Source organism: Myxocyprinus asiaticus, chromosome 3 (assembly GCF_019703515.2).
Source record: "Myxocyprinus asiaticus isolate MX2 ecotype Aquarium Trade chromosome 3, UBuf_Myxa_2, whole genome shotgun sequence".
Classification (NCBI taxonomy): domain Eukaryota; kingdom Metazoa; phylum Chordata; class Actinopteri; order Cypriniformes; family Catostomidae; genus Myxocyprinus; species Myxocyprinus asiaticus.
The window spans coordinates 3747501-3770406 of NC_059346.1; the positions used below are offsets into that span (position 1 = coordinate 3747501).

The following is a 22906-nucleotide window of genomic DNA, read 5'->3' on the forward strand; positions in this document are numbered from 1 at the left end:
CACAAACGATGTCTGTTTGTCTATACAATGCAAATCAATGGGATCCAAAACTTTCAAGCTCCAAAAACAACAGAAAGACATCATATAGGTAATCCATACGACTTGAGTGGTTTAATCAATGTCTTATGAAGCGATACAGTCGGTTTTGGGTGAGAAACAGACCAACTTTAACTCCCTTTCCACTATAAATCTTCACATCTGCAGTCTCCTTATCAAGATTTATAGTGAAAAAGGAGTTACATTTTGGTCTGTTTCTTGCTCAAAATATATCGTATCACTTCAGAAGAAATGGATTAAGTCACTCGAGTTGTATGGATTACGTTTATGATGCCTTTATGTCATTTTCAGAGCTTGGAAGTTTTGGACATTTTTGAATTGCACTGTATGGATATAAACACATCATACATCTATACACCTAAAAATCAAAACCTGTATGATTTCTGTGCCTTCTGACTTGACTCATATTTCCTCTTAAACAGGAAATTGTGCCCACTATCAGAAGGGTGGTTGGTGGTACAATGCCTGCGCCCACTCTAACCTAAACGGCGTATGGTACCGTGGTGGTCATTACCGCAGTCGCTACCAGGACGGAGTTTACTGGGCGGAATTCCGTGGTGGCTCGTATTCCTTGAAGAAGGTCACGATGATGATCCGACCAAATCCCAACACTTTCCATTAGAACATCATGCGGAGAAAGAACTCAAGTCGAACATGACACAACTCACAAACTGTTGTAAAAAAGTGCAATTTTTCACTCTTATGATTGTTAATGTTTTGTTTTCGTTAATGGTTGATTGTTTACTTTGTTTATCAGTCTTTTGAATTCATATTATGCAGTCATACGTATCTAAATCCAAAAATATGAAAGTGCAATGACTTTTCATTGGAGGAGACACAACCTGCCATCGAAAGAAAGGTCCCCGTCGAGCAATTTTATTTAATAGAAAAAATCTTAAATCTTCAGTCGGAAAAACCTGGCAATGTGGGTTACACAATATGGTGACGTGCAAAAGAAGCGACAACTGTTTCTTCAGTCACACCAGGATCTACGATAGACGATAAACAACAGTGTTGTGTGTGAAATATCATTACATATTATGATGGTAAACATCGAAAATGGGAATACACGGTAAAGTCCTGTAAAGATATGTGACCTAAGTAATCTCAAAGGGATAGTTCACCGAAAAGTGAGATATGCAATGACGGAATTAAAAACAAATTTTCTTTTGGGGGGTGGGGTGGGGTGGGGTGAACTATCCCTTTAAAGAGCTTTTACACAGACAGCAATTTGCAGTGGTAATGCAACCAGTAATCCTTATTTCTCAGTAAGAAATAGCGACACAATGTGGCGACAACCAATGGATATTTTAAGCATAAAAGTTCAAAAGATTTGGTCAGATTTCCATCATGTCATTTTACTTCTCAAATAAATGTATATTGTTTAAAGGATATTTACAGGTAGATATGTTTTACTGTAAAACAAATCAAACGGAAAAAGAAACTGAATTTTGTAGTGTAGCCTCGTTGAAGAAAACACCTTTTTTTTTGTTTTGTTTACATTATTTCTTCTTAGAGCACAATCCGATATTTAGCAATAGAGTTCTTTGAAAATCTATACATCCTCATTTGATCCATTATCACACTGACTTCACGTTCCAGTCAGGGCCCTGTAAAGTGAACTATACAGGGTGGTTAGATTCCAAATAGTATGGAGATACTATTCTGTATATGCTCAGCAAAAGTGCATTGCAAACAACACAGGGAAGAAGTTTACAGTACATCAGGAATTGGATAGGGAAGTTTACTCATTCGTTATTGCGTACAACCTCAGTACTACATGTCTATAAGCAATTGTTTACATTCTAGGGGAGTGAATTGGTTGACTGAACACGCATTTAATCACAAATGCAAAGCCTTTGCAACATCACAAGTGGAAAACATGTTTGTCTTGTTTTCTACTGTCTACATGACTGTTTTAGTGCAACAGTTGTTTAACATTACTATTTTGTTATTCAATTTGTAACAGAGAAATAAAGAGTGAGAGTGTTTTAAAATGCAAAGCATAGCTGTACTGTGTAATTCCAGAATCTTCCAATAAATTATGTACAGATACTGTGGTGCAGAGATGGGCTCTTTTATGATTCACTGCACAAAGCATGCAATAACTCATGAATGTAATCCGAAGGAAGTCATGAACATAATATTTTATTATAGCAGGCTTATGTGTGTTATTGTGCATGCGGTTAAGAGTCTAAAGTATTAAAAGAATGTTCCGGTTTGAATACAAGTTAAGATCTATGGACACCAGTTTAAAAAAACAAAACAAACAAACATGCAAATAAATGTGTTTACAGTAATGCACTTAAATGAAAGGCATTCAGGGGTGTTTAAAGGGATAGTTCATACTAAAATGAAAATTCTCTCATCATTTACTCACCCTCATCCCATACAAGATTAGAGGTCTGCAACCTGGGCCCAACGGGGCCCGAGAACCCGACGGTTTTCGGGCCGGGTTCAGGTCAGTTTTCAAGTACTTCGGGTTCAGGTCTGGTTCGGGTTTGTAATTAATGAAAAATAAACAGGCCTACCGAACTTGTTTTGTGCACGCGCTCTCACTTACAGACACTAACGGCCCCTAATAGACGAGTTAGGGGCCGTTCACACCAAACGTTTTTTTGCACACATCTGTTCTGTTTTCCCCTTGTTTTCCTATGTAAACACATGCTGGATGGATGTATTTGACTGTCGCACCATGTCTCGCTGTTTCTTCAGTGTCTCGTGCAGGACCACACTGTTTAAACACCGTGTCAGGTTAAAAAGAACTTGCATGTCGAGACACCTGCGCTCTGTTTCATACTTTGTGCTGTGTCCAGATTGTTTTTAGTGCAGGTGTCACAGAGATTCAACATTCTGAACAAGTTCAGGCTGTAAAGAGGGGACTGTTGCATTGTTTCATATTATTCCAGATTGTTCGGCACCAAGCAAAGTTTCAGTGCATAAACGTTAAGTCAATGCTTTTTTTTCTGCTCTGCTCTAGTGTACTGAGGGGGTGCCGTGCCTTGTTAAAACTGTATGTTTACTGTTTCAATACTATTGAATGTTGCCTATATGCTTTCATAAAATAAAGCTTATTGCAACAGTACTTGCTAGGAGAAGAAATTATAAAGATAGTGAGCGATTTCGGGTTCGGACTTATAATCTGACGGTATCGTTCGGGCCAGGTAGGGTAGGGCCACACGGTCTCGGGTATGGGTCGTGTTCGGGTTTCATTCTAAGGCCTGTGCAGACCTCTATCCAAGATGTGTATGACTTACTTTCTTCAGCTGAACAAAAACAAAGTCTTTTTTTAATATAAATCTCCACTTTCACATTCTCTCACATTTTGAAAGTGAAAGTGGAGATTTATGGTAAAAAAAAAAAAGAAAAGAAAAAAGACTTAAATATTGATCTGTTTCTCACCCACACCTTTCATATCGCTTCTGAAGACATGGATTTAACCACTGGAGTTGTATGGATTACTTTAATGCTGCCTTTATGTGATTTTTGGAGCTTGAAAGGTCTGGTCACCATTCACATGCATTGTATAGACCTACAGAGCTGAGATATATTTTTATTTGTTCAGCAGAAGAAAGAAAGTCATACACATCTGGATGGCATGAGGGTGAGTAAATGATGAGAGAATTTTCATTTTTAGGTTAACTATCCCTTTAAGAAGCAGAAACGTGCAGGGTGTATTCTTGTTAAAGAGCTTATAGGTGCAACGCCAAGCCTCATAGACTTTCATTGTAAGTGCATTACTGTACACTAAATTTTTGCTTGTTACTACAAACTGAGAGCCGATTCGAGACTTTGAAGGAAGCTAAATGTTTTCAGTTGCTTAAGCAACCAGAGGTCAAAGGCTCTAAGGGGCCGAAGGGAGACACGGGTCTGTCACAAGTTAAAGCTGTACCTCAACAGATTATACTTCTACTAATACTGTTAACTTCTTGGTTGTTATGAATGAAAAAAGTTGTCTTAAACATTATTTTGCAGATAAGGAAAAACGATATATCGTAAATGGCTGGAAAAGACATTAAATGTGCTGTAAGCGATTTCAGCCGTTCTACTTCCACGAGACTAAGCCATTGGATTAGCCACGCCCTCTCTTTCCAAAAATACCAAAATGAGTGTTATTGAGAGCAGAAACGGTTGTTAAAAACAACAGCAGCAAAATAGTGCCCTCAACTGACAACTGTTATGAGCAACATGGCATACAACTGCATTATGCCTAAATAATTCGCTGCAACTACAATACTATGAAAACTCGCAAAATGATTGACAGGTCAAAAGCGACATTGTCTGCGGACTGCGGATAATTTTTTTTTTGCTGTTTACAGAGTCTAGAGCTGTCACAGAAGACCGGTGAGATATCTCAGGACACTCATTTCATTCATATCTTTCAGGGAGTAGGACATTTTTTTGCATACCTTTCCTTAAAAAAATAAAATAAAAAAAACTTAAAGCAACTTTAAAGAGAAAGTCAATTAGAGTAGGAAATATAAGGTCTCAAGATCGTCCACATAATTTAAGATATAATCTTGCCCCAGGGGCATTCTGAAAGGTAGATAAGTGAGAGGTTTTGTGGAGCAGTGAACACAGGTCATCATTTTGTCCATGTTTACTGCAAGCAAATACCTATCTACACTAATTGCATAAAATTGGCAAGAAAGAGTCAGTGTAAAAGAGAGAACAAGACCCTGACTGTTCAGGAGGAGAGGGCATTTTAAGGACACTAGCTCAATAGATACTTATGGTGGGCCACATAAACACATGAAGGTATTTGGGGGGGACTAAAATCTTTTGACAGTATGAGTAAATGTATATTACGATAACGGTACACCACGTTATAGTTGAAAAGGTTATATATTAAAGGGATAGTTCACTCAAAAATGTAAATTCAGTCATTGTTTACTCACTGTGCTTTTATAATCCTGTATGACTTTTTCTTAACACAAAGAAAAAAAACACTTGTTCTCAGTGATGTCATACAATGAGAGTTTATGATGACCACCTCTTCAAGCTTCAAAAAGACACAAAAGTATAATTCAGAAGTCTAATAAATTATTCCATGAGACTCATGATTGTTATGAAAGCATACGATAAGGTTTAGAGAGAACCGAAATCTAATGTATTATTTAGTAAAACTGTTGACTGACCGTTGATCTCCTGTATGCGCGTTCATGATAGGACACGAGAGCAACAGTTCACGCAGCCCCCTCACGACATTGGGGCGTTCAATGGAAAACTCGTTATGTTTATCTAAAAACAGGTCCTCCACAGTGATAGTGACACCAGAACACAACACAGCTGCACACAAAACAGAGAACAGAACTTACTAAACATGTCTGAAGAGTTTGTAGTCTAAGAATTGATGCATTTCTATGCCCAGCCTTATTTTTTTGAACGGAGTACTCGGAAATCAAAGGACAGGATACAGGCAGCCACAGTTACATCATGTCCTAACCTGATGGCAAATGACAAGCGATAAAAGGTATCTTTTCTATGTGAATCAGAGTTTTGTACTGACCAGACGTGACGAGTGACGGTACATTATATCGTTCGCTTGTTTTCTATTTTCGGCATCTTGCGGGTAACTCTGTCCGCTGCGAACTGGCACCGGTCCCAAAAATGTATCATAACAGCATATTATTCCAGCATCTCATGAGCTGGTTAAAAACGCTCTAATTTTAGCCGAGAATGTTACAGCTACCGAATGTTTTTGTGGAGGTCTCACTCACTTCACGTCTGTCACAAATACTCACCGGTTCAGAATGGAGAAGAGGTGACAGACATCTGGTTCCAAAAAATACAGCTGAAATATTTTGTGTGCAGTTGTGTTGTGTAGACCTGTTTTCAGATAAACAAAACTAGTTTTCGCTTGAACGCCCCAATGTCACGAGGGGGCTGAGTGAACTGTTGCTCTCGTGCCCTAACATGAATGTGGACAGGAGATCAACGGTCAGTGAACAATTATACTTTTGTGTTCTTTTGAAGCTTGAAGAGGTGGTCACCATTGACTGCCATTGTATGACATCACTGAGAACAAAATTTTTTTGTGTTAAGAAAAAGAAATACAGACATATAGTGTTATAACAACACAGGGGTGAGTAAACAGTGACTGAATTTTCATTTTTGGGTGAACTAATCCTTTAAATAACCATGCGGTAATGACTTTTTTGGAAAATACAGTGAACTAAATGCTTTATAAAAGCAAGGTACTTCATCTAAATAAATTATTTTCTCTTTTTATTGGGTGGATGCAAACCAAAAAATACCATTATTCCTAACAAATGGCTATAATAATAATAATATATAAAAAAAATAAAAAAAATAATAATACTGTAAAAATACTGTAATATGATAACAAAAAATGCTAGCTCCAACTCTAAATTCAAATTCTGAATTCTGTGTATGAAACACGAGGTGCGTCCCAAACCGCACACTTCTGCACTATTTCTTCCGGCTACAGCTCTACTGTCGCGGGGTATACACCATCATAATGCAAAGCTTTATTTGACAGTATGCATATTTTAAACGCATAAAATTACCCTGCTACTTGTATTTCACATGTTAGAAATGCCCCTTGTTCATTGTAGTGTACTTAAATACAAAACATGAACAAACTAAGATTCCCCATTACAACGTGAAGCTAACAAAATCGTGGCATTCATTTAAAAATCGTATGCATAAAGCGTACTGCGTATTGAGATAAGCATTGAGAGTGGAAAATCTAATATGGTAAAGTCTCCTGTGGTATCCCTACTTGTTCTCCCGATTTTAGCTAAATCTTAAAAGGGGTTGTAAATGTCTAAATGTTGAGCAATATGAGACATAGTTTCCAACAACTCCTGGTCACTGACATCAGTGTAACAAGAGATAGCATATGGAATCAATGTATTGTTGAGTCTGTGGACTGCAAATCTGTGCCATAATGAGATCCATACGTCTGTAATCTGTGTTAGACTTGAGCTCGATGCAGAAACACTGGGATGCATTAAGTATTAGTGTGAGAAAGCAGTGCGCTCATGGGGAAAAAACGAAAAAGGTCCATGATAAATAGACACACACTGCCAACTGGTTATGAAAGGCATTGTTTTTTTTTTTCTTTTTGTTTTTTTTTCTTGTCAAAAAATTGCAATTTGTATTTTAAGGATGACATTAAATTACCGTGATATAAAATTTGTCATACCCCTGAAACTTCGGATCTTCGGTAAAATAACAAAACAAAACAAAATCTATATATACAGTACTGTGGAAATGTTTTAGGCACTTGTGAAAAATGTTGCATAGTGAGGATGTCTTCAAAAATAATGACAAATAGTTTTCATTTATCAACTGACATCATACAAAGTCCAGTAAACATAAAACAAAATCAATATTTGCCTTTAAAACAGCACCAATTCTCCTAGTTACACCTGGACACAGTTTCTCTTGGTTGTTGGCAGATAGGATGTTCAAAGCTTCTTGGAGAATTCGCCACAGTTCTTCTATCTATTTCGGTTGTCTCAATTGCTTCTGTCTCTTTATGTAATCTCAGACTGGCACGATGTTCAGTGGGGGGCTTTGTGGGGGTCATGACATCTGTTGCAGGGCTCCCTGTTCTTCTGTTCTGTTCAATTTGCAAAAGTAATGTTTGGAAGTCTAAAATTCATACCGACACACTAAAGCTGAAGATATAAATAACCATCTTATAATAAATGCTTTAGTGAAACATTTTAAGTGCCAAAGACTTTTGCACAGTACTGTAAACAGTATATATATATATATATATATATATATATATATATATATATATATATATATATATATATATATATATATACGCACACACACACACACACACACACACACACACACACACACACACACAGAACTAATATACAGTGTGTATATGTGTATATATATATGATTAATCAGCTATATCTATTATATAAATATAAATTTAAATTACATTAAACTTATGTCAACAGTAACATTTATATTAGAAAACGGATAGTTCAGACTAAATTCTGGTTGATTTAACAACATTCGAAACCATTGTAAAATATCCGATATATGCACACCTGTGACAGCTCATGAGTTGAATTCTGTATTAATGCAGGAAAATGTGACATTGCTTAGCAACCATAATCAATTAAATTATCTGATATCACCATTCATATATAAATTGTTACAATGCAATAATTAACACCAGAATGGTTTTACAAATGACTTAAACAGAAATGTGTTATGCTTGTGTTTCATGAACAAGACAATATGTTCTCACATTTAGAGAGAATCAATGACTGAATTCCACTGCAGGACAATAATTAATGTTCAATCAGGAAACCAGACAGACAGAGCAATGTGTAAGACATGTTTTGTGAAAGAGAGATTAAAAAAGAAAGACAGCACAAGACAAGAGAAGAAACATGAGGCCTCACCCAGGTAAGGGATGCAGGGCACCATCTTGAGCGACCTGATATACTCTCTCATCCTGGCGTAGTTCTCCTCTTTAGAGGTCAGGTAGTCCAGCTTATCAAATGTGGCCTTGTCCTTCCTGCTGATTAACTAAAGTAAAGAAGAGAAAGAGAGTTCACCTTCAACTGAAAAGTCAAATCAAATCAGACAGTGTTGGGGAAGCAACTATGAAACTGCAGCTTGACAAATTACAAACTACTCTTGCTATAAAGAACATATTTAAATAATCGAATTTGATTAAAACACAATAAAATCAACCTTTAAAATCCATGAATTTAATATTCTAAAGACATCCCAACACTTTCTTACACATTCTAGGGGAGTGTATCTGATCATCTTGCTTGGTTGTAAGACTGTATGTACAATACAATGTGGTATAAAAACAGCACATTTTGATTGTGAATACATCTGAGCAAATTGGCCAACTAACCAACTGTTCAGTGACGCTACTTTAAGACATCACAGCTGTTTGCAATCATGCCCAGGGATGACCTGGGATACATACCCTGCATGCCTCTGAAAATACACAGACATAATTTTCAGGACACCAATGACCTCAAGATTAATAGAAATAGAAGTCTATATGGAGACCTGGTCATTTTGGTTCAAAACTTTTTAAAGAGGTTCGTACTCAATGTGGAACAACACTTGAAGACACAAGACAATAGTTTCAGGTAAAATATCTATAGATATCTAAGAAAATTATGAAACCAAAACGCTTCCAAAACATATTATTCTAAACATTCTGGCTCACTTTTCTTAAAAGGACTTATACTGTACCTTTGCCCACCCAGCTTGCTCAAGAGTACAAACAACAATTTTAAAGCCAAAGTGGGCATATGGAGCAAAAACTCAGGAGACTCCCCCTCGTTCCTTGCATGTGCTTCATTAATAATGACTCCGGCTGGCCACGCCATGAGCTCATGGAAGCTGATAGCTCATTGGTTTACGAGGCTCTGGGGGACAATACTTAAAGCTTGTACATTTACAGTGGTAAATACCACATGATGGGAAGAAAAATAAACTTAAAATTCCACTGAATAATGCAGAAAACTAAGAATCAAACTCACATGGGTTTAGGGCATTTAGCCTCATATCTTTGACAAGAAACATCACAAAAGTCTAATCAGAGTAGGAGGTACTCAATTTCAGATGTCAAAAGGCCACATTCAAATTGCAAAGTGCTGCAATTAATTTCAGCCCCTAGCGATCCATTTATCCATCCATCCATCTATCTGTCTCTCTGTCCAACCATTTGTCCGTCTATCCGTCCATCCAATTGTCCATCTGTTCATCCGTCCATCCATCTATCTATCCATCTGTATGTCTGTCAGTCCATAAATCCATCCATCTATCCATCCATCCATCCATTTGTCTATTTATCTGTCCTTCCATTCATCCGTCCATTTCATCTGTCTATCCATCCATCCATCCATCCACCTAACTTTCTACCATCCGTCCATGCATCCATCCATTCGTCCGTCTATTCGTCCATCCATTTGTCCATTTTGTCTTTATATCTGTCTGTCCATTTGTCCATGAATCTGTCCATCCATCCATCTATAAATATATCTAACTGTCCGTCCATCCATCTATCCGTCCAACCATTCGTCTGTCCATTTCGTCTGTCTATCTGTCCATCCATTTCTCCATCTATCAGTATATCTATCTGTCTATCCATCCGTCTATCTATATATCTAAAAGTTCATACATCCATCCATCTATCTATCCATCTATCTAACTTTCTATCCATCCGTCCATCCAACCATACTATTATCTATCTATCTATCTATGTCTGGCCTGCAACATCACATTCTCCTCCTCTTTTACCCCCAAAAATGTTACATTGGGATTGTTATTGTAGGGTCAGACTGCAATACATACACATACAGTCATGCTTTTGAATTCAACTACAGTAGATCTGTACAAAATAACAATGTGTAATACTTAGAGTTAGGGTTTGTCAAAGTCCCTAAGTATGAGCAACAGAAGTAATGATGCTTGCATGTCAATTACATGGACATAAAGAGGCTAAAGAAGCAATGTGGGGTTGATGGAAAATGTATTGCACAGCAGGAGAGAATTTCCTTTAATTTACGGGCAGGCGGTGCAGAGAGCGCAGTAAAATATAACTCAACACTGACACAACCCTTTCCGAGCGTGTAAGCAGACAAATATCCTTTCAGCAGCTACATAAGAAAACGTTTTATGGTGGGATTTGAGACGAAGCAAAATAAACTCTAAAAAGTGTAGATTGATGGAGACACACGAGAAATCAAACTCTGGCTCCATAGAAACTGAAAGTGACCTGATATCATGGAATATGGAACGGGATACGAGGAATGGGAAATGAAAATAGGGGCAGTCAGCATCTTAATGTTATAGTTGGCAGTGGGATAAGAAAGTTTAGGTAGAAACTGTCATATCATGTTTTGTGGTGAACACAGTGTGGAAAGTGAGATGGATATAGCACGGATGAATATGTGTGATGTGTGGAAGGAAAATGCTTCATGAACCACTCTGTGAACACGGATGAATTGCAATGGAAGAGGAAGTGGTTCAGACTATAGGAAACACCGGTGTGTCCAGTACATGTACACACACACAGATGGAAAAAGTCCCACTGCTTTGAAACCTGAAATATGCTTACATGGACTGCAAACATACAAGAAGCAAAAAATTTAAACACACATGACCGCAAACTGACAGTTCAGAAAAGATAACAATGTAATTTCTCATTTCAAACAGTGTGATTTTGCTATTTGTGACTTCCATAAAAAAAATCTTTTTTTAAAAATAATAATAATAATAATTTTTATTGTTTTTAATTATCTATCTATTCCAATATATTTTTACATCAGTGGTTTTAAACTTCTAAAAGTCTGTTCTTTTAATGTTGCGGAGAGCAGGAAAAACAATGTTAGTAGCAAATAATGAAATGCAATTAATATTATTAATTATATAATTGTGAAAAGTGGGGAGAGCAAAATAAATAGATTATCATATTAAAGAAGAGAAATGCGCCAATATCTTTTGTTGTTGACGTATTTTGCACCAAAATTGGTGTCCTGAAGCAAAACCAGCTGAGAACCACTGTAAAATACACATAAGGATGATTCTCCAACTTCGGCCACTTACATGTCCCATGGGTTGATTGTTCTTAAAACAAGCAGATTTCAGATTTTTCTTTTTGCTATATGAATGTCTAATTAAAATTGACTTGGTAACTTTTTACCAGGCCTTCATAATTTACTTTTGGTACTTTCAAATGCCTTTTATTTACTGTTTTAGCCTTTTCCAGACAGAGACTTTCAATATTTAACTACAGAAATCCATTATAAAAATACTAATTATTACATGTTTAAAACTATGATAATCAAAACTTGTGAAATAAACAAAGCACTTGAGCAAAAACCAAGCCATGAGGTCAAAGGAACTGCCTGCAGAGCTCAGAGACAGGATTGTGCTGAAGCACAGGTCTGGGGAAGGCTACAAAACTGCATTGAAGGTTCCCAAAGAGCACAGGGGATTCCATAATTCTTAAATGGAAGAAGTTTGGAACAACCAGGGCTCTTCCTAGAGCTGGCCACCTGGCCAAACTGAGCAATCGGGGGAGAAGGGCCTTGATAAGAGAGGTGACCAAGAACCCGATGGTCACTCTGGTTGAGCTCCAGAGATCATATGTGGAGATGAGAGAAACTTGCAGAAGGACATCACTGTAATACTCCACCGATCTGGACTTTATGGCAGAGTGGCCAGACGGAAGCCTCTCCTCAGTGCAAGAAAGTAAAAAAGCACCTAAAGGACTCTCAGACTGTGAGAAACAAGATTCTCTGGTCTGATGAAACGAAGATTGAACTGTTTGGCCTCAATTCCAAGCGTCATGTCTGGAGGAAACCAGGCACCGCTCATCACCTGCACAACACCATCCCAACGGTGAAGCATGTTGGTGGTAGCATCATGCTGTGGGTGTGTTTTTCAGCAGCAGGGATTGGGGGACTGGTCAGGGTTGAAGGAAAGTTGAACACAGCAAAACAGAGAGATATCCTTAATGATAACCTGGTCCAGAGAGCTCAGGACCTCAGACTGGGCCGAAGGTTCACCTTCCAACAGGACAATGACCCTAAGCACACAGCCAAGACAACACAAGAGTGGCTTACGGTGACAACTCTGTGAATGTCCTTGAGTGGCCCAGCCAGAGTCCGGACTGAACCCAATCGAACATCTCTGGAGAGACCTGAAAATGGCTGTCCACCGACGGTCCCCATCCAACCTGACAGAGCTTGAGAGGATCTGCAGAGAAGAATGGCAGAAAATCCCCAAATCCCCAAGTGTTCAAAGCTTGTCGCATCATACCCAGAAAGACTTGAGACTGTAATCACTGCCAAAGCTGCTTCAACTAAGCACTGAGTTAAGGGTGTGAATACTTAGGTCAATGTGATATTTCAGTTTTTTTCATTTGAATAAATTTGCAAAGTTATCAAAAATCAGTTTTTTGCTTTGTCATTATGGGGTATGGAGTGTAGATTGATGTGAAAAAAAATTAAATAACTAAACGCATTTTAGCATAAGTCTGCATCATAACAAAATGTGAAAAAAATGAAGGGGTCTGAAAACTATCTGAATGCACTGTAATGTATAGTTACCTTGAATGCACACTATAGTATGTTGCTTTGGGGAAAAGTGGCTAACAAATGCATGAATGTACATGTAAATCCGTGTAAATGCTTTTTTCATTTGTCTGCAAAAGTGAAAAAAACATACACAAATTGATACATTTTTAAAAAAGTAGAATTCTAGACTTTTTCTATTGTTTTCATTCTCCCTTCTCAAAACTAAAATTGAAGAGAAGAAAAAAACGAAAATCTAAAAAAAACTCTTATTTCCATAACACTTATCATCAACACTTACAAAAGTCACCAGCAGGGGGAGTAAAGACAAGAGACCTAACAGATGTTTTACCTGGGGTAAGAGGATGTAACTATTCAGATGATAATTAATAATATAGTAAATATGGCATTTTGTGGAAAAACTATTGTCTATTTTGACGGGATTAGTTTGACTGTCTGTTGCTTTTGGACTGATGCATGTTTTTTCTCAAGCATTTTGTGCTGTCCACTGTTTATTTAGCCACGGAAAAGATTTTGTATGTTATTACTGCAGATGTCTGTAAGTCTACTGTAAATTTGCATGGGACTTAAGTGATGTCTGCAGAAATCACAGAGATGGGTGGGTCTGCATTTACATACTGTCACCATGTAACTGATCTATCAGAAAATTAACGACAGTGCTGATTAATTATGCAGGGAATATTAAACATGATCATATACTGTATCTGAGATTATTAGAAGACATTGATAGGAATATCTGGCAAAATACAACATAACTGGTGATATTAGCGAGCCTGAAATCCAATATTACATTCTTGAATAAAAAAAATATGGACGATCCGTTCACATTGCAGATTCACTGGCTTTTTACCAGCATGTCAGTTTGCACAGGATTTTAACCAGTGGTTATTTTTACCGGGCGGTTTATAGAAGGTAAAATAGCCTACGCTATTATCTTTATCGGCGCAGGAACCTGCAGTCCGGAAAAAGTCGGGAACAATTACTGGCACGGGATAAAAATCAGGGAGAAACTCTGGTGATTATTACCTTTCCCCACGTCCCCATATAAAACTAAGATCCAGCATCTATTCTCACAGGAACAGCAGAACATAAAGTAGGTTAAAAGTGTCAATCCTCGTTAGCCTTTACGCAGACTTCTGTAGATGAGTAACAGATAACTGGAAAATCAAATGAACAAAATCAGTATTAAGGTCATTTTTTTCCCAAAGGTAATTTTCCAAATGCATAATGCATTTTTTTTTTTTTTTTTGAATAATTGACCAATGCAAAAAATGTTTTTTTTTTTTTTCATTTTCAAAACGTATATGGAATGAACGGAAGATACATGGATTCATGTAGCATCACTATTTGTGCTTTTTAAAATCAGCTACAAACTAAACATTCGTCAGTTATGTCCAAATATCAGGATATTAAAATCACTGAAGAACAACTTTAAAAAGTTGCATTAGATTTTCTTTAATTGTCTAGAACAAATGGTTTATTTCAGGGGTCTTCAACCATTTTCAGGTCAAGGACCCCTTGGAGGGTAGAGAGATGGAGTCGGGACCAATGTTACATATTGTATAAAATTGAGTGTTGAGTTGTATTCCTATAAAAGCGTGTAAGGTAGGCTACCATATTATTTTATGTACATACTTTATGATGTTTACATTGCAAAGCCATTGAAATAATCATTAAATGCTGCCTTGCTGAAAGGACCAGCTAAAACCAGCATGGCCATAGCTGGTCAGGCTGGTTTTAGAGAGGTTTTGAACACTTATTTAGCTGGTCAGGCTTGCCTTAGCTGGTTTGGCTGGTCATGCTGATCTTAGCTGGTCAGAGTGGTCTTAGCTGGTCTCCAAAAATGACCAGCTAAACAGTGTTCAAAACCCCTCTGAAACCAGCTACCTGACAAGACTGGGTAGGTGACCTGCTAAAACCAGCCAACCAGCTTAGGCTGGTTTTAGCTCGTTGTTTCAGCAGGGGTCTGCAAAATGTTTGACATGAAGTGACATTTTTTTTTTTATTTTCCCTGTTAATCCCTGCGCCAAACATCCTCCAAAAAGAAAAAGACAGACAGACAGAAAAACAGACAGACCCTGTCCATGCAGATTTCCATTCCATCATCACACATGAAAGAAAACACATCAAGAAGACAATCAATGGAAAAACTGTCACATGGATTAACCACGAGTGTGATGTCTCAATGCAACAAAAAGGACACATGTGGCTTTCTAGTTGACAGTTTGATAGTCTGACAACTAGAGAGCCACAACAATTTTATAGTAGGTCCAAGAAGGCATTTCTCCAATTACAATCCATACTTAGATTCCACAAAAATGTATAACAATGACAAATGATGTAATGTTTGATTGGACTTAAAGTTCACCGTTTTATGCTGTCAAAGGGAATTAGAATAACTTTAAGTAACAAGATCCATATAATCACAGAGAGATTTGTGTTTTAAGGGAATTTCATACTAGAGATGTTGGTGTGGACATGTATGTTTGACATCAGAGTTTGGTTCATTTGTTTGGTGTGACAGCTGTTTTCCAAACTCAGGTGTGCATCACGGAATCACACTTAGAGTACGCTTGACAGCCCTCTGAATTGCAAGTAAATTGCTTGCATTTGTTACCAAATTTCATGCTATGCAACTAAAACATGTCTGTTATTAGCCACTGGCTAGTAAATATTCAGATTTCACTCGCCAGTGATTGAGTTGTGTAGTTGCATTGAGATACTTTCTCTGCATGTTGGGTCTCAGAGCGTTTGTCCAGTTTAAGGACATGCACTTTATTTGGCTGCAGTGGGTCCTGAGTTGACGTGGATCGCAGTGTTACTATCGCTTTAGTTGACCCATGATATGCCATAGTTATATTTACATTGCATTGAACGACATCAACGCTGATTTTGCTTAAACTTTTCCACGGACTGTTTCCACAACATTCTCCGTTTTACATTATGACTACAGACCGCGGTTGTTGGCCATCTTTTGAAAGGTAAATAGTGTTGCAAAACTCGAGAGCTTGTAGATTGGAATTTGAGAGCATGTACAATAAATATTTGTACACTTAAGTCAATTCACATTAACAGAGCAAAGTTTGCGTTTGAAGCTTTCCGTGCAAAGTGACAAAAGATGAAATCCACACACTCCATTTTCATTTCGTAATGTCTCTTCGTAATGACCCTTTACGTTATTTACAGTCAGTTGTTAGTCGAAAAGGAAAGAGAGACATTAATTCTAATCACACATTACACGGATGAGGGAAAAACTACCGTGCAACTTATCTCTTGTTAATGTACGATGTGCTCATTCAACTGTAAACACTTGTTCACGGAGCTGCCGGTTCTCTTAAAGAGACATTACCATTTTAGCGCTTGGTCCTCATATCAATGTAAACTCAACGTCAATCATTCAAATTATACATGTAAACAAACATAACCAAATGTAGTATGTAGTAAGTGTAATAATTGTGTAAATGCCATGACATCATATACATTGACAGAATATGAATTAAACAAAAAAAAAGCTAAAGTGGGATTAAACACTCTCACATACCATAGCACATGAAGTCTTATGAATAGTCTACATACGGTATGTGGATATGCCCTCTTCCCAATTTGCTTAATACCTTTTTTTGTTTAATTATGCTTACATGTTGTTAAAAGTCTGGCGAGTAAAAAAAATTTATTTACTAGCCGATGGCGATACTTTCTCCAACGTGTCCGTAGAGGGTTGCTTGAAAATGGCGGTTCATGTGAACACCAGCACATTATGTATTGTAACGGTCCTTTCACACCTTCCGATTGCTTGGACCGAACCACCTTATCAAGCTGACTTGGGTGCGATTCACAGGTGTGCACCCGTTTCGGAAAACAGAGTTCATCATCATTTAAACAAACCGACCTTTGACGTTTGTGGTACCTAAGTGACCTAAGTGGTATGAAAACAATCCTGTCAAATTTGCACTGAAACACATTCTTTGCATCTCTTGCGATGCATCCATGGCAGACAGACGCAAGTTTTAGTAAAACCAAAAGGAACGAAAACATGACTAAACAGTTAAGTAAACAATGCTTTCCATTTTTGCTGCTTCTGCTCATGAGTTGCTACCTAGTTAAACTAGTAGACAACTCAAGGTGGTACTCATGTTTGACACAAACATACAGTTGTTCAGAGCCAAATAACACCATGTCAATCAAGACCTGTGGAGGTACGAGGGAGAGAAGTGGAACCGAACTTAGATGCGAACCAAACAAACAAACCAAGAGTGAAATCAGCCTGAATTCCACATGCTTTAAAAGCACATCAAAGCAAAAAAAAAAAACAAAAAAAAAAAGCACCTAATTGCTGAAAGAGCACATTTTTAAAAAACAAATATTAACTTTTTGCTTAGAAATATATACAAAAATTTTGAAATTCACGGAAATCATTCCAATAAACTTTCTACTCAAATTGTTATGCTGTACGGAAACCCCGAACCGCATTGTGAAGAAAAAAAATTCACTGGGTGAATTTTTTTTTTTTTTTTTTCTGTAATTATTTTTTTTTTCTCTCTCTCTCTAAATGTTTTTTCTCTCAATTTTTGGTATAAATTTTTTTCTCTAATTTTTTCTCCATTTTTTTTTCTCTCTCTCAAAAAAAACTCGCAAACAATTAGCATTCTAATACATGAAATCCCACAATTAAATGAATATATCTCAGGTTACATATGTTTCATATGGCGTTCATTGTCAAGTGTGACAACGGTAGTTATTTCTGGTTGTTTGATGACATTCACCACCGGGAAAATCAATGCTGCTATTGATATTGTGCTTTTTTAATTTGTTGGCCCATGTAAACATATGCTAGATAGACGTCACACTTGACAAGGAATGCCATCTGAAACATCTGTAACTTGAGGTATATTAATTTAACTGTAGTAGTCCATGTATCAGCAGACTCTTAAACATTATATATGTTTCTTTCCTTGATTAAGATTCGCAAAACATTCTTGTTAGAGTTTTAGACAACTATAAATCATCAGATCAAGTACCACAGCTGTCATCTGTCACACTGTAAGATTTCAAGCTTACTGATAGTGGCACCTGGTGGCCCAGGTTGGTACCGCATGCTAATTGTTAGCTAGCAAACAAAAAGTGCAGTTCGGGGCTCCGTAATGCTGATAATGTAATCTGCAATGTAAATGTACATTTTTATTAAATTAGAAAAGAAGTTAAAATAGATGGCCACTATTGATCTCAGACTTTAGGACCCCATTGTCCAGTATTTCAGGCGGTTTTGCATTTGCGAGCCAAAAAAGGGCCTAACGTCGAAAATTAACCTACATTTTCTCAATCTGCGATTCAGATCATAATTCTCAGTTCCTGCTGTTGATGTCTGCTGAAAAGCTCTCAATCGACGCCTAATCCTTCTTGAGAACACTGTATAGTTTTCATCCTGCATTTGCCATTACTTTTTTAAGTAACCGTACGGCTTGAATTGACCTATTTGCAACAAAGCCACAGAGTAAGCTCATGTTCCACGTAATCCTCGTCTGTAATGGGGTGTCAGCTGCTGTTGGGCATGACAGAGTGGGGAAATCTGTGCAGGATCTGGCAACACCATCTGGACATCTCTGACTGAGAGAGCAGGTGTATGGAAAGACCCATTCGAGAATGTAACTGGGGGATAAAACAAGCGCTACTGGTCTCTCGAGACTAGTTAGGCAACAAACAACGCTCCATTCACCATGGTAAAAATCATGCCTGCAGATGGACCATAAAGTTGGTGGTGTAGCTCGCCACGTAATACTTTCCTGTTTTCCCCATCACCATCATCAATGTCTAGAAAATCAATAAAGCTTGTCACATCATACCCAAAAAGACTTGAGGCTGTAATCGCTGCCAAAGGTGCTTCAACTAAGGGTCTGAATACTTATGTCAATGTGATATTTCTGTTTATTTTATCAAATATCTGGTTATTGATTTGTCATTATGAGGTATGCAGTGTAGATTGATGTGAAAAAAATAAATAATTTAGAGCATTTTAGCATAATGCTGCAACATAACAAAATGTGAAAAAAATAAAGGGGTCTGAATACTTTCTGAAAGCTCTAGCTAGCTATCTATCTATCTATCTCATTGTCCGTCTTCGCTGACAAATAGCAGTTTCCTGTCTACCAATCACTGAGAGCGATTTAAAAGAGTGCACTAATAAAACATGACGTCATCCATAGCAACGAGGTCAACTCCGCCTTACTCTTATCTTAAGATTTCCTTAGTAAAACTTGCTCTTAGCAGTTTTGCTTATAGGTTTTAAGCAAAAACTCCTAGCTAGGAACTCTTTGGAGAACTCCTAGTGGTAAGATAAAAATCTTTGTGAATACAGGCCCTGGTGTTCACTTAAGTCCCTGCGTGACCCATCACATTTCAGTATATGTAAACAGCTATGTTTCTTCTTATTTTTAATATCATTTATTTACTGTACATTGGGGTGTTCTATGCTATATTTGATGTAGTTTAGTTAATGTTTATTGCATTATTTTAGTGTCACGTGTTACCCTGATGGTGTTTTGTGTTTGTGTCTCTACATGAGTATTAATTATTGCTCCTGGAAGAGTCACTCTTGATGAAATTTAAGTCATCGTGTGGCCTTTTGTAGTTAGTATGGGGATTATCAATACAATTTAAAGTGGAAAGGAGACTTTTATAGTTCCAGAAGGTTAGTTTATCAAGTTTATATCATTTAATAATATAAACAGTAGTGAACAGTAAAATATACAGGCATCAAAATAACATCCTGTTAAGCCTCAAACATGATCACTGTATTTTTACGATACATTTGTTGCAACCACAGCAGTATTTTACAGTAAATGTAACTTTTTTTTTTTTAAGAGTGAGTGAATTTGAAGGTACTAGTTGGGTCGGGTCGTGTCACATGGTTTCGTTTACGGGCCGGGTTCAGGTTTCATTTTAAGGCTTGTGCAGACCTCTAACAGTGTGACAGTTTTGTTCACATTTTGTTCACATTTGCATGTGTGCAATAAGTGTAATCTCCACCTATAAGGAAGGTTGCAACAAAGTAAATGTACTGGTAGTCTGATGTTTGCTTTGCTATTGCCAAATCTCAAGCGCTAGAACTTTAGCAGGTTGCCGTGGACGTGCTGTCACAGAAATGTTTCTTCAATGATGTGCGCTGGTCGTGCGGCCACGCACAAGTCGCGCATTACAGTCTGTTCGCAAACAAGAGACCGGCAGAAATTGATGCGATCAATAAAAACTGGAGATATTATTCTGTTTGCCCTCAAAGTCTTTGAGCATCTAATTGCTTGATTTCCAGAGAACAAGCTTAAAAAGAGACGTTTTTGTTTCTGAGATTTAGACAAACACTGTAGTGGGACTAGGGGGTCAGGTACTGGCTGGTTAGCACGTCCCTGTAAGCCCCTGCTGGTAGATGCTGGAACTACACCACCCGATGCAAAAAGCATGTTTTATGACTAAATACTTTTTTGTTTCTCCCAAAAACCATTTCAATCTAAATGATTTCATTACAATATAGTACATCTTCATCCGGTGACGGATTGTTTTTGAAGGGCTCTTAAAAGCATGAAATTTATTTATATTTTTCCCTATCTCTTCCCACTGACGGGTGATCAGTCACGTAACACCTGATCCTGAAACTGAGCGGCCATGAGCAGAGATGGCAGCCTCCATTTCCAAGTTTCCTGGGAACCCTGCTCTAGCTGGGCACAGCCATAGAGATGAATGGGAATGCTAATGGGTAGCTCTCTCCAGGTATTTTAGAGCTCCATGAGTGGGACGCGTTCCTCTAATAAGCTTTTCAGATGAGTGGTTGATGGATATGATTTTTTTCAGTGGTCAATATTTTCAATATCATTTTTGTGTGTTATGAGCCAGTAAAGTTTGACGTGAATTGAGTGAATTGCACGTCAGTCAGCGAGCATTGAAGTCATTGGCATCGTCTCTTACTCCATGATCGCTCTGATTACTACTACAACAATACAGCTGGGAAATACAGTTAAACTAACATCGTCAGCATTAAGGCTTATCACAGCTGAGAGACACAACAGACAGAAAAATAAAAAACATACTCAAGGTGCTTAGCTAATACCAGAATTTACGCGTTGTGAGGAGATCTAATCAACATGGCAAAGCAGAGAACTTTTTCTATAGTGAATGACCGACACACCGGCTACCGCGAAATACTCAGGGGGGGACCTCCGCTTGGACGTCTATTTTTAAACAGAGAAAATCAGATGTAGTTGACCATTTTTGTGTGTTATGAGCCAGTTGAGTTGACGTGCATTGAGTCAGCGCTGACAGTCAGCGTCAGAGAGCAGTTTCTTTGAAGTCATCAACATTTGTCTCTCACTCCATGATCGCTCGGATTTCTACTACACTACAGTTTCAGCATTAAAACTTATCAGAGCTGAGAGACACAGCAGACTGAGCAATGACACAAACTCAAGGCGCTTACCGTTTACCGTAGTTTCCACATTGGAGAAGATTCAATATGGCGGCGGAGACAGCGGTTTCTAGAGTGAATGACTCTTGTGCACCCGCTACCACGAAATAGGGAGGGATAACCCCGCCCAGATGGCTTATTTTCCCCCAGAGAAAATAGGTTGTATTTGACCAAAATGACATTATCTTCAGCAAGCTGACTAACACACTACAGCATCTCTGCTTGAGAGTCACGACAGAAGCTCTCGCTCAATCTCTCTCTCTCCCTATCACACACACACATCCTTATTTCTCCAATAACTTGTCAGAAACAGCCCAAGCTGTCATTAGTAACGGAGGCTTGTGCGCATCTTTTGAACTAGCAACGGCAGATTCTGATCCATCGTGAAAGTAGTTAAATGCACAAATGCGTTTTTTTGTGACCGTCCTCAGTTTTTCCAAAATTTTTTATTTATTTGTTAATTTAACTGTTGTATACAAGCAATATCACACTTGCAATCGTGCTGTATGGCCCTAAATCAGCATGGCTATGATTACCTGTGGCACTCAGCCTGCGATCAAATCACAGCCGTGCTGATGTAGGGCCATATCGCACTCTTGCTCATATGATATATATAGATATACATATATATATACACAGTACTGTGCAAAAGTTTTAGGCACTTGTGAAAAATGTTGCATAGTGAGGATGTCTTCAAAAATAATGACATAAATAGTTTTCATTATCACTTAATGTCATACAAAGTCCAGTAAACATAAAAAAGCTAAATCAATATTTGTTGTGAACACTTTTGCCTTTAAAACAGCACCAATTCTTCTAGGTACACCTGGACACAGTTTTTCTTGGTTGTTGGCAGATAGGATGTTCAAAGCTTCTTGGAGAATTCGCCACAGTTCTTCTATCTATTTCGGCTGTCTCAATTATTTATGTGTCTTTGTGTAATCCCAGACTGACCCGATGTTCAGTAGGAGGCACTGTGAGGGCCATGCCATCTGTTGCAGGGCTCCCTGTTCTTCTATTCTAATCTTTTCTAATGTTTGGGAGTCTAACATTTATATTTCCTATTGACACACTAAAGTAGCAGATATAAATAACCATCTTAAGACAAATGCTTTTGGGAAACATCTTATGTGCCAAAGACTTTTGCACAGTACTGTATATATATAAATATATATATATACACACGGCAATAACATTTTGCTGCCTTCTAAAACACCTTGTTCTGGCCAAATTCTAAGTGTGTTCAGAATTTCGGTATTGGCCAAAATTCTCATTTTGGTCCAATCTACAATCCACACATTACTGAAATCTCATATAGTATGAGTGA

At 37.7% G+C, this 22906-nt stretch overlaps 2 protein-coding genes across 2 annotated transcripts in view; one reads left to right on the forward strand and one right to left on the reverse strand.

Annotated features, from left to right (window-relative positions):
* Positions 1–2440, forward strand: part of LOC127424048 (angiopoietin-related protein 2-like) — a 16494-nt gene extending 14054 nt beyond the window's left edge. The window contains exon 6 of the mRNA XM_051668850.1: positions 480–2440. Within this exon, the coding sequence (XP_051524810.1) occupies positions 480–679 (200 nt within the window). The 3' untranslated portion in view covers positions 680–2440. The remainder of the gene's footprint in view (positions 1–479) is intronic.
* The window catches only part of LOC127423400 (ras-specific guanine nucleotide-releasing factor RalGPS1-like), a 210470-nt gene that overhangs the window by 109426 nt on the left and 78138 nt on the right, over positions 1–22906 (reverse strand). Inside the window, exon 8 of the mRNA XM_051667664.1 lies at positions 8463–8589. Coding sequence (XP_051523624.1) covers positions 8463–8589 — 127 coding nt within the window. The remainder of the gene's footprint in view (positions 1–8462; positions 8590–22906) is intronic.